This window comes from Aphelocoma coerulescens, chromosome 3, assembly GCF_041296385.1.
Source record: "Aphelocoma coerulescens isolate FSJ_1873_10779 chromosome 3, UR_Acoe_1.0, whole genome shotgun sequence".
NCBI classification, from domain to species: Eukaryota; Metazoa; Chordata; class Aves; order Passeriformes; family Corvidae; genus Aphelocoma; species Aphelocoma coerulescens.
The window spans coordinates 16,314,302-16,326,720 of NC_091016.1; the positions used below are offsets into that span (position 1 = coordinate 16,314,302).

The following is a 12,419-nucleotide window of genomic DNA, read 5'->3' on the forward strand; positions in this document are numbered from 1 at the left end:
AAAAGAATAACTTTCTGAAATCAGGATTTTTTTCCCCCTGTAGAACATTACAGTTACATTACCTACACACTCCTAGTCCAGAATTAATCCAGCAAAAATGCCACCTTACATACTCAGCAATTCTTCTCCCCAGATGCATTCAGCATTCCAGCTGCATATCAGCAATTACGGAGTCATTCCAAAGGGGCCGTGCCCAGGATTTGGCAGAACTAACCCTGAGGCAAGGGATCAGTGGGTCTCATCCCTTTTTCTGCATCAGCAAAATTATTTGTTCAAATCTCATCTTTCCCATCTATTAAAGGAAGCTTTGCCCCCTGCAATAGATGCTCCCAGTATTCAGCGGGCCGATATGATCAGTGTATCTGTAGGGTGTAAATTGGCCATGCAAATGTTCTCCTTCCTTGTGGCAGGGGTTCATTCCTGCTTTCTTTCCTGCAGACACACCCAAACCCAACATTAACATCACCTGCCTCAAAACAATTCTCATCTTGGCTGTCCCTGAACATTCAAAACTATACACAGAGCGTTTCCCTGTCCCCCGGGACAGGCTCTAAGGCTGGGCTCTCACTTGCACGGAATGAAGAAGAGCTGCTGCACTTGCCAGCGGCTCTGGGGTCTCGCGATCAGCGCTTTGAGTGCAGCTTTTGTACCCACTCTGCCTCCCTGAGCCGAGCAGCATTCCTGGGCATCGGCACCGCCGCTGCAGGCCAACATCCTCCGGGCACAGCTGCAGGAAGGAGATTGCAACGAGTCCTGGCTGAAGGAGTCTCCAGTCTGCTGCAGCCCTTCACCTGGGGCGGAATTGTCTTGTGCCGCCATGGGGGGAGCAAAGGGGCGATGGGCTCTGTGCAGATGAGGGTCTCCTCGGTGTGCTGCTGGTCGCTGGGCCCCACACAGCTGCTGGTGCGTTGCCCCGCAGCATCAGGAGCCTGCATGGAAAAATAACACTGCCAGTGCAAGTGACAGCCACCCATCCCTGCCATGGCCCTGCCCACAGGGCGTCCTGCCTACCAAACTGCTCGAGTCAGGTCATGTTAGAGCAACATAAAAAATGTTCAAATGATGCATTTTCCACATTCTGTCAAAATCATGGCCATACAGTCCACATGTTGGAGGCAGACTGCTGTCAGCAGAATGGGGGAAGCCCCAGCAGCTGCTCTCCCCATGGCAGGATGCCCATGGCAGCAGAGGCAAGTCTCTGCCCTTGCCCACTGCAGTGGCACCCAGGACAGTGCTTTGGAGTTGCTCCCACGGAACTCAGGCTGCTGCTACAGCAGCAACATCACTTCACACATTTGATAACAAAGAGTTGGAATGGCACACAGGACTTGCCCCAAGAGCTACAAATAAAAGGCGGGGTGGTTAGAAGAGTTTGCTCCTTTTTAATACAAGCAGGCCTGGATTTAAGCAGGGACACTGGGCTAATCATACTGGGGACTGCTTTATAAGCCTTGTCTCTAGCAATTCCCACCAGCCTGCAAGATTTTGTCAGTAGAAAGGGGTAGCTAAGGTTTTACAGCACATCCATGAGCAAGTCTGGGCCAGAACTCAAAAGCACAAGACAAATACTCCCAAATCTGCCCCCCATGGGGAAAGGAAGCAGAAAAGCAGATGAAACAAGTGCCATTGAAGCTAAATTGCCTGCATTTATCTTCTGGTCCAACCTTTCTGTACAAAATCTCCTCAATTCAAACACACAGCTTAAGATCAAGGAATAAAAGTGTTTCGAGAGCATTTAAAGCCTGATTCCTCTTACTTGCACGGAAAGGTAGATGCTAAATTCCTTAAGAACACAAATGTGGGTCTGTTTGGGACTGCATCCTTCAAAACAAGGAATGGAGGTTTAGAATCACAGAACTGTTTCCATTGGGAAAGACCTTTAAGATCACAGAGTCCCCCCAATAACCTGAGGCCGCTAACACTGCCAAGGCCACCACTAAAGCATATCCCAGGACGGGATGCCATTGGCCTTCTTGGCCACCTGGGCACACGCTGGCTCACGTTCAGCCACTGCCAAGCAGCACCCTCAGCTCCTTTTCTGCTGGGCAGCTTTCCAGCCACTCTGCCCCCGGCCTGTAGCCTTCCGTGGGGTTGTTGTGGCCCAAGTGCAGGACGGGACACTTCACCTTGTTGAACCTCATACAACTGACCTCAGCCCATGATCCAGCCTGGCCAGATCTCTCTGTAGAGACTTCCTACCCTCCAGCAGATCAACGCTCCCACCCAGCTTGGCGTCATCTGCAAACTGGCTGAGATGCCCTTGATCCTCTCCTCCAGATCATTGATAAAGATATGAAACACGACTGGCCCCAGTGCTGAGCCCTGGGGAACACCACTTGGGACCAGCCACCAACTGCATTTAATTCCATTTAATTCCACCACTCCCTGGGCCTGCCCATCCTGACAGTCTTCACCCAGGGAAGGAAGAGTGCATTAAGTACTTCAGGCTTTTCTTCATGCTTTGTTCTATGTTTCCCCCCACATCCAGTAAAAGGCAGAGATTCTCCTCAGCCCTCCTTTTGTTGCTGTTGTATTTACAGAAATAGTTCTACTCTCTTTTGCAAGTTTCTAGGAAGAAATTCTTTACTGGGAGGCTGCTGAGGTACAGGGAACAAGTTACCCAGAGAAGCTGTGGATGCCCCAAGCCTGGAAGCATTCAAGGCCAGGTTGGATTGAGCCCTGAGCAACCTCGTCTAGTGGAAGATGTCCCTGCCCACAGCCAGGGCTTTGGAAGTAGAAAATCTCTCAGGATCTTTCCAATATAAATCATTCTGTGATTCTATGATTTCCCAGGAGGAGTCACATTAAATATGGGCGTTGTTTCCGGTTTCTCTCCCCACTTGCAGGTGGCCATCAAGCGAGTGTCCCGCGATCGCATCCCGGAGTGGGCGCTCCCCACCCCCCGCCCCAAAGAGACCAAAGCATCCCCCACAGCCCCACGGTGCTGCACCAGATCCCGGGCACGTGGCCTCCTCCAGTCCTTGGCGGCCTCGGGGAGGCTCCAGAGCCCTGTGTGCGGGACAGCTGCTGCAGCACCCACCGCTGTGCCTGGGGGCAAACAGCGCCCAAGGAGCGGCTGCGCAAGTTCAGAGTCTGAAGCAGAATCCCCGGTGCACGCAAGTGAGAGCTGGGATTTCAGGGGCTGCCAGGAGATGCTGAATTCCTCTCCTCGCTGCCCTTTCTAGCCACGGCCACGCTGATGCAATCGGAAGAATTGCCCCTGCCCAGGCAGCTCTCAGGTAGAAGACTGGCTTTTGCTCCTCATGTTTCTGAGGGGCTAGCTGCCAATTCCTCAGGTTTTCCTTCCAATTAATACGGGGTTATGACTATTTTTACTAGTTTATTACTAGTCTATTTCTAGTTTTACTCCCTGCGGCTCCCTGTGAGCGAGGAAGCACCACAAACCCTCTCCCTCAAAGCCTTGAGGTACTGCCCAAGCAGAACTTTTTCATGCTCTTTCCTCCTGGTGATTTTATAATCTCGTCCACAGTCTGAAAGCAAACTGATGCCGTAGGCAAAAGCTTGACCTTGGAACCCTAGGGCACTTTCTGTGCGTGTGTTTGTGTCCCCACGGCCTTCGGGTGAGCCTGGTGAGGCCGAGGCCTGGGGCCCTCAAGATGGCGCCGGGGAGCCCCCGGGGCAGCGGGGCGGGGCGGCAGAGGGTGGATTTCCCCCGAGCGAGCGAGCGAGCGAGGGAGCGAGGGAGCGGCGGGGAAAGGCGCGGGGAGCAGGGGAGGCACAAAGGCCCCGGGTCTCTGGCAAGCGGGCGGCCAGTCGCCAACTGCTGGCTCCCGGAGCCGCTGGCAGGGCCGTGTCTCCTCCACGCCGCTGACACTGCACCTGCAGCGCTGCATCCGGCTCTGCCGGGCTCCCCAGCACGGACGGCAAGGACACGGACGGGCTGGAGCACGTGCGGACGGGGGACACCGAGATTTAGCGAGCGCTGGAGCACCTCTCCTGCAAGGAAAGGCTGAGACAGCTGGGCTTCTTCAGCCGGCAAAAGACACTTAGGCTTAGGCTCGACGGAACCGTGGCCTTCCAGGACCTGACGGCAACCTACAAGAAAGCTGGAGAGGGACTTTGGACAAGGGCAGGCAAGGACAGGACAAGGGAGAATGGATCCAAACGGAAAGAGAGTAGGTTTAGATGCGGTATTCAGAAAAATGACTCTCGTGGCACAGGTTGCCCGGAGAAGGTGTGGCTACCCCCTCCCTGGCAGTGTTCAAGGCCAGGCTGGATGGAGCTCTAGACAAGCCCTTGGTCCAGTGCCAGGGGTCCCTAGCCACAGCAGGGGGGCTTGCAACGACGTGATCTTTCAGGTCCCGTCCAAGCCAAACCATGCCGTGACTCCGTGATTCTGGGATACTTCCCCTCCTCATCCTCTGGCAGAAAAAGAAGCTTGGGACCAAGTTCCACATTGCAGACTCTGTCTTTTGGCAGCCTGCAACTGTCTCAACAGAGGATGAAAAGAGATGACATTACTGACACGATTTATCTTTTCTACCTGAAAATTAAAGGCTCCACTCCTGTCCACTCTCGCACAACCATCAGGACAGGGAACTCTTCCCGGTGAAATGCTTCATCTCACCTAAGGAAGAAGAAAGCTACAAGCCCACACTTTTCTTTATTTCTGTATTGATTTATTAGGTTATTTCTTTCACGGGCATTTATTTCTTTGTTTGCTTCTTCCCTTCCGCGGGGCGCGCGCCGGCTCCTCCGGTGGGCTCGTGCAGGGAACGGACGAACGGAACGGCCGCGCGCTCCGGCGGCTCAGCGGCAGCAGCAGCGGCAGCAGCAGCGGCAGCAGCAGCGGCAGCAGCAGCGGCAGCAGCGCCTCTCTCGATCGGTTTTCCACTCGGATTTCCGCTCGCTCTCCGTCCCCTTCTCCCTCTCACACTCCACTCACTCCCGTCCCGTCCCTGTCTCCGCCTCTCCCAGCGCGGCTCATGCCGCGTCCCGCGGGCCGCCCCTCTGCCGGGCCGCCCCGTGCCCGCCGCGGTGCCGCCTCCGCCGGGCTCTCTCCGTCCTGGCAGCGGCTCTGGTGCTGGCGGAGCAGCACGCTCTTTTGGCTCCGCCTGGCGCGGGCCCTGGCCCGGCCCCGGCCGAGGCCCCTCCCGCGGCTCCGCCCGGAGCCGCCCCGCTGCCGCCCCTCGGCGGGGCCGCCCCCTGCCCGCCCCTGCCCGGCCCGCCGCGGTGCCGCCTCCGCCGGGCTCTCTCCGTACTGGCAGCGGCGCCGCTGGAAGTGCCGCTCGCTCTGGTGCTGGCGGAGCAGCACGCTCTTTTGGCTCCGCCTGGCGCGGGCCCTGGCCCGGCCCCGGCCCCGAACGAGGCCCCTCCGGCGCTTCCGCCCGGAGCCGCCCCGCTGCCGCCCGGCTCCCGCCCCGTCCCCGGCAGCGTCGTCCGCAGCATCGCCGGCAGCTTCCCCGCTCCGAACTCCGCCGCTCGTCAGCTCGGCCGCCGGCCCCGGGGCGGCTCGGGAAGCAGCAGCGCCCGGGGGCCCCGGGCAGAATGCCGAGAGCGCGGTGCCGCCCGCACGGGCGGAGAAGCCTCCCCTGGAGCAGCTCTACCGGCAGGGCCCGCTGCTGGGGAGCGGCGGCTGCGGCAGCGTTTACTCCGGGACCCGGCTCGCCGACGGCGCCCCGGTAAGAGTGGGGCCGGGTCGGAGGGGGGCGGCGGGCGGCGGGCGACGGGCGACGGGCGACGGGCGACGAGCTCAGCCCGCCGCTCGCCTTGACTTGCAGGTGGCCATCAAGCGAGTGTCCCGCGATCGCATCCCGGAGTGGGCGCGGCTGGTGAGTGAAAGCCGGCGGGGCGTGGCGGGCGGGGCTAGGGCGAGGCCCGGGAGGGTGGGAGCCGGGACGCTGCGAGGGGAGCGAGCGTGCAGTGAGCGGGGGCCGCGGAGCGTCCCGGGCCGGGCAATGGCGAGCGGCGGTGGGGCCGGGCCGGGGTGCCGAAGGCTCGGCGCAGCATCGGCCCCGCTGACGGCATCGCGGTCCCCCCCGCAGCACAACGGCGCCCTTGTGCCCCTGGAGCTGGCGCTGCTCTGGATGGTGTCGCGCCCTGGCTTCCGCGGCGTGGTGCGGCTCCTGGACTGGTTCGAGCTGCCCGACGGCTTCGCGCTGGTCATGGAGCGTCCGGAGCGCTGTCAGGACCTCTGGTACTTCCTGGAGGAGCGGGGGTTCCTGACGGAGCCCGTGGCGCGGGGGCTGTTCCGCCAGGTGCTGGAGGCCGTGCGGCACTGCACCAGCCGCGGCGTCCTGCACCGCGACATCAAGGCCGAGAACGTCCTCGTCGACCTGGCCACCGGCGAGGCAAAGCTCATCGACTTCGGGTGCGGCACGGTCCTCCAGGACACCTTCTACACCCGAATGTCAGGTGAGCCCAAAGGCGGGGCCCAGCCGGGCAGCAGAGATTCCCCCCTTTGCTGGCAGAGGGGGAAGAGGGAGGGAGCGAGGGGAAATCCTTCTGCAGCCGGCTGCAGCCAAGTTGCTTTCCGGCGGGGCGAGGGCTGCCTGTTGTGGAACGGGAGCTGGCTGGGAGGGAGCAGCACTCATCAGGGCCTGATGAGCTGCGCCCGTGTCCCGTAGGCACGCCGGAGTACAGCCCGCCGGAGTGGATCCTCTTTGGCTGCTACCATGGCCAGCCAGCCACCATCTGGTCCCTGGGCATCCTGCTCTATGAGCTGGTCTGTGGGCACCTTCCTTTCAACACGGATGAGGACATCATCCGGGGCCAGCTCTTCTTCCCGCCCCGGGTGTCTCAAGGTGGGGATGCGCCTTCACGGCACGGGGGGAGGGGGGGAAGGACGTGGTTGGCAGAGGGCAGGTGGCACGCAGGCGTCCTGCTCTTGCAGCTAGGGAGGAGGCTGATCTGCTGGGGTTAGCTGGAGGAGGTGGCACGTGTGCCTCTGGGCTGCTCTCGTCCGAAAGGGAGGATCGACGGGAAGGTTGGGGTGCAGCTTCCGAGCGCTCCTAGTGTGGCCTGGGCACCGTGGAATCTGGGAGAGCAGGGGCAGGAGCCTTGTCCCGCTGAGCAGCGTTTTCCCGTTTCTCTCCCCAGAGTGCCAGCACCTCATCCGGTGGTGTTTATCCATGGACCCCGCGCACAGGCCGTCCTTGGAAGACCTGTTTGAGCATTCTTGGCTGCAGGACCGTCACCTGGCCCAGGAGACAGCAGAGATCCATCCCTCTGCACAGTAGGATCCAGGAGCCCAGCAAGCACCAGCTGCACGCGTCTCGGGGCGCTCGAAGAAAACGGCAGAGCGTTTCCCTGCGGCCGTGGCACGGAGGAGAGAGCGCAGCCGAGGAGATGCTTCCGCTGGTCCTCGGCGCCTTGTGGAGGAAGCGGCTCAGTGCTCCCCATCCTATTGGAGAAGTCGTGGCAGTGCGGTGAAGTTGCCACGGACTGGAAAAGGGGAAACATCCCCCTGCAGCTCAATGGCATCGTGATGTCCCCGCAAGCCGAGGCACCGCCGGGGTGTTCTTCTGGAGCACGACCTGGAGCCGGACAACACCGTCCTCGAGCTGGCCGCTGGCGGGGCAAAGCCGGTTGGCTTTGGTTGCGGCCCCTTCCTGGAGGACATGCTCTGCGCCCCGACGGAATCAAGATGAGTCCACAGCCGGCGGAGGGGTGGGGGGATGCTCGTGGTTCCAGGCGTGGCAGGGCTCGGCCGGGCCAGGCGCCGGAGCTTCCCCGCTTGGCGGCGCCGGGGAATATTAACTTTTCCGCCGGCCGCCAAGTTGCTTTTTGGCGGGACAGGGCACGGATGCTGTGCAGGGGGAGCCAGCGCCCGGCCTTGCTGACAGCTTCTGCCACCCAGCCTGGCCCGGGCTGGGGCGGGGGGAGCCAGCCTGGCAAAAGCATCCGTCCGTAGGGACGGGGGGCAGCAGAGGGGGGCGGGTTCCGAAGGCGTGCCCCAGCTGGTCTGCTTTGCGGGCCCTTGAGGAAGGGGTGGGCTTACGCGTGGGAAAGGTGGGGTTTTTCCCCAGCCGTGGGAGAGCCTTAATGCTTGCATGGAGTGCTCAGACCCTCCCCAGGCCCGTGATACGGTGATAACCTTTGACGCTTTTTCTTGCTTCCAGGTCTTGTTTTGAATTGACTTTCATGCAATCGTTCTTTGCTTTTTCCAGGAAGATTGCACCGGGTGCCCGGACCGCATGGGGAAGCGCTGGCACCCTGTGTGTGGAGTGCGTCCGGTGCCGGCGCTACCCCGGGGGTCCGCTTTCTGCGGGGCCATCGCCTTCAAGACGGACGAGGACCTCGTGCGGGATCGGCTCCTCTCCTGGCAGCAGGTCTCCAGAGGTGGGTACCCGGCTTCACAGCAACGGGTGGCAGAAGGGCTTCCGGCAGACGGCAGCGGGCACACGAGCATCCCGCTCTTGCAGCTGCTGAGGAGACTGCTCTGCCGTGTTTAAGTGGAGGAGGTGGAACGTGGCCTGCCATGCTGCTCTCCTCTAGAAACGGAGAATTGGCACCGCCAGCAGCCTGGCCCGGGCACAGGCCGTGCTGGGACAGGGGGGACAGGAGCCCTGTCCGGCTGACCGCGGCTTTCTGGTTTCTCTCCCCAGGGTGCCAGCACCTCAGGCACGGAAGCAGCACCGCTCGGCCTGCGAATCTGGGAGGGCTGGAGGGTGGCGGGTGTTAATTTGCTGTCAAAAATAAATCTTGTTCTTGTCGTTGTCATCGGAGCCTTTCTTTCATCCTTTTCCAAGCTTTTGGTCCCCTTCCTCCAGGGTAATCTTTTTGTGTCCTTCCTCAGCCACTCGGTGGCCTTTGGCAGGGGGGGTTAAGCAACGCGAAAATTTCAACAACAGCTCCTGTTGCCAACGGCAGCAGCCCCTTCGAGAAGCCGGAGCTGCCAGCCAGGCCCGCGTGTGCTTTGGAAAGGGGAGCGGTTTGCAGGGACACAGTGGTCGCCCCGCTGCAAAAGCTGGGAGGAAATCAGAAGCGGCAAAATGCCATTTCGGCTCAAGCCCCGCCCAAATACTTCTTCATCTTTCCCCTCTGCTCCAAGATAGGCAGGCAGGGCTGGACTCCGGCAAGGTTCCAAGTTCTTTGTGCTCCCTGGCATCAAAGGGATCACGATGGAAACTCTCATAGGCAGTGACTGCGGTACAGCTCCTGAAGGAAAAAAGGGAGTCTCACGAGATGGGACATCCTTCTTGTCTCCTTTGTCTCCCCAGGAGCCCCTCGGAAAGAGAAATGCCTGCAAGGGCTTTATCTGACTCGTTCCCAGCCAGCCCTTCCCTCCTCACTCCCGGGTCTCGTTTGCTCCGCAGGCCTCATTAGCTCGCTAAACTCAGAGGAGCCCCGGTAGGAAAAATCGCTGCCTGGCGTGGCGCTGGTTGATCCCTGTCTCATCTTGATTCCATTTGCCCTGCTCCCCACCCCCCGCCCCAAAGAGACCAAAGCATCCCCCACAGCCCCACGGTGCTGCACCAGATCCCGGGCACGTGGCCTCCTCCAGTCCTTGGCGGCCTCGGGGAGGCTCCAGAGCCCTGTGTGCGGGACAGCTGCTGCAGCACCCACCGCTGTGCCTGGGGGCAAACAGCGCCCAAGGAGCGGCTGCGCAAGTTCAGAGTCTGAAGCAGAATCCCCGGTGCACGCAAGTGAGAGCTGGGATTTCAGGGGCTGCCAGGAGATGCTGAATTCCTCTCCTCGCTGCCCTTTCTAGCCACGGCCACGCTGATGCAATCGGAAGAATTGCCCCTGCCCAGGCAGCTCTCAGGTAGAAGACTGGCTTTTGCTCCTCATGTTTCTGAGGGGCTAGCTGCCAATTCCTCAGGTTTTCCTTCCAATTAATACGGGGTTATGACTATTTTTACTAGTTTATTACTAGTCTATTTCTAGTTTTACTCCCTGCGGCTCCCTGTGAGCGAGGAAGCACCACAAACCCTCTCCCTCAAAGCCTTGAGGTACTGCCCAAGCAGAACTTTTTCATGCTCTTTCCTCCTGGTGATTTTATAATCTCGTCCACAGTCTGAAAGCAAACTGATGCCGTAGGCAAAAGCTTGACCTTGGAACCCTAGGGCACTTTCTGTGCGTGTGTTTGTGTCCCCACGGCCTTCGGGTGAGCCTGGTGAGGCCGAGGCCTGGGGCCCTCAAGATGGCGCCGGGGAGCCCCCGGGGCAGCGGGGCGGGGCGGCAGAGGGTGGATTTCCCCTGAGCGAGCAGTGGAGAAAAGCACAGGGAAAAGTGTTTCCCGTGGTACCTTAAGGCAGACAGGCCTCGGATCTCTGGGATGCAGGTAGCAAATCTCCCATTGCTGGCTCCCACAGCCGGTTCCAGGGCTGTGAGATGGCGGAGGTGCCGGGTTCTGCTTTCATAGCTTGTCCCTTTGAGCAGCTTGTACGAATAGACCCAGATGCAAGCGTGCCACCCACACCCCTCTCTCTGTCAGCCCATAGGCTTCTAGAACATCCCCTTTGCTCCTTTCTTGGCTGCCTGGGTAATAAAATGTACTGAGATCTTTCTGTCTTCTTTGACTTGGTGCTACAGAAAGGATCCTGGGTGTCACTGCCAAGAGTGGAGCCACGGCTTTTTCAACTCTAAAAAAAATACTTTTTAGCAAGAGCAGCTCAACAGACAAGGGCTGGCTGTAACAAGGCGACTCCCCATCTGTGTGCCACCAAGGAATGTGAAAGGCTATTTGGCATCTTGCCTAGTAAGAAAATGTGCAGGCTCTCCACAGAGAGGGTCTCTAGGCAGGAAAGGGAGGCATGGCCAGGGGGACCTTTACTCTGTGCTCTGGCTGACTTCAGGCAAAAGGCCCAGAGGCTGTAAGAGAGGTTTGCAGCACTGATCCCTAAAGACATCCACTTTCCTGAACAACCAACTCACCCCAGGACCTTGGGACTTCTATTCCATGACCCCTTCTAACTCTGCCATGAGGCTGTCATTCCTGGGAATGCAGAAGGCCAAGGCAGAGAAAAGTAAAATCACGTCCCCAAAATCTAATAAGTAGAAAAAGAAATTTGAGTCTTCTGCATGCCAGGCTGTAGTGGTTTGGTCTAAAATACTCATTACTGTTTATCTTCTGTGAGATAAGAATTAGGAGAAATGCAAAGCAGGCACCAAACTTGAAAGAATATAAAGAAGTTTATTAACAGACCTAAAAGAAGGAAAAAAAAAAAAATTCTACCACCTTCAGAACTCTCCTCCTCCCCCCACCTTCCTCCCTTCTCCCACTGACAATGTAAAAAGACAACCCTTAAGATGTTCAGTCTGTTTACCACTTCTATAATAACCTTGTTTAGTCCATTTAGAAAGAGAAGTCTCTTCTTGCTCATGCTATGAAAACAGTATCACAATGAGACAGCCACCCACTTCCAAATATTGTTCAGTCCATTCAGGAAGAGGAGTCTCTCTGCTCACATGTGAGTCCCTTCCCCCAACTTGCAGCTTTTCCCGCAACTGCTTTCGAGGGTCCACTCTTGAAGTTTTTTGGGGTACAATTTTAAGGTTGAGCCATTCAGAAACAAAAAAAACCAGAGGCCCTTCTCCTTCCCTGGGAGCAAAGGGTCTTCCTCATCTTCATCTTTAAGACTATCTCTGGGAGCATCTCTAGGAACTGAGATTTTCTCCTTTCCCATTTGGAGCAAAAGTCCTCATCTGGTTCATCTCTCCCTGTCCAAACTTCTCATGAAATTACAGATGCGTCAGCATCTGCCTATTGCTTACAAGTTGAACACTCCACCCCCGAGATCTTCATGAAATTACAACGGGATACTCTGATATATCATAGCTTCACAACAGACTTTCAGCTTTAAGCATCTCCTCTCTCTCTTCCCTCAGGTTTTCAGCTCTTCACAGCACCAAAAGGGTTAATCTCACCTCGGCCTTGCAGCTTTGCAGCTGGAATGTTGAATTTTTCTTATCGAAGTGGAGAGGGGGGAGAGCCAAGCCACGAGAGCCGAGCCGCTCCGGCTGCCCACGGCAAGGCAGTGGGGGGGGGTTCCACGGCTGGAACAGGCCCATGGCTCCAGGATGGCCGTGGCCCGGCCCGGCCTGGCCCAAGCAGGGCCTGGCCGGGCCTGCTGGCCCCCGCACGGGGCCTGCAGCCACCTGTCCCAGCGCCGGAAACGAGAGAAAGCTTGGGGGGGGGAGTCTGTCTATTCTTAAGTGTGGATCACAGAGGCGGTCACAACTTTAAGTGGCTTAAAGAATTGTCCATATTCAAACTGGCCAGCTGATAGGTTCTGTTAGGTCACAGAGGAAGCTGTAAGCACCCCTTTGCAAGGACATCCCTTCCGGGACTATGCTTGCTAAGCTATGACGCAGGCACAGGATGAACACTAAAAAGCACTGGGTTCTGCTTTCCCAGCCTCAACATACCGAAAAGCCAGCATAAGCTCTGTTACCTTAGAGTCAAAGCAAATAAACAATAGCTATAGACAAATGGAAGCAAGAGTAAGAATGAT

At 58.2% G+C, this 12,419-nt stretch overlaps 1 protein-coding gene across 1 annotated transcript; it reads left to right on the forward strand.

Moving 5' to 3' along the window:
- Nucleotides 1-5,147: 5,147 nt before the first annotated feature.
- On the forward strand, nt 5,148-8,650 carry LOC138107022 (serine/threonine-protein kinase pim-1-like; the record flags this gene model as incomplete). Its single annotated transcript, XM_069008354.1, has 6 exons — nt 5,148-5,642; nt 5,742-5,792; nt 6,006-6,375; nt 6,588-6,764; nt 7,060-8,301; nt 8,568-8,650. Coding segments are annotated over 5 exons (1,233 nt in total), but the record flags the coding sequence as incomplete, so codon positions are not given.
- Nucleotides 8,651-12,419: the final 3,769 nt, after the last annotated feature.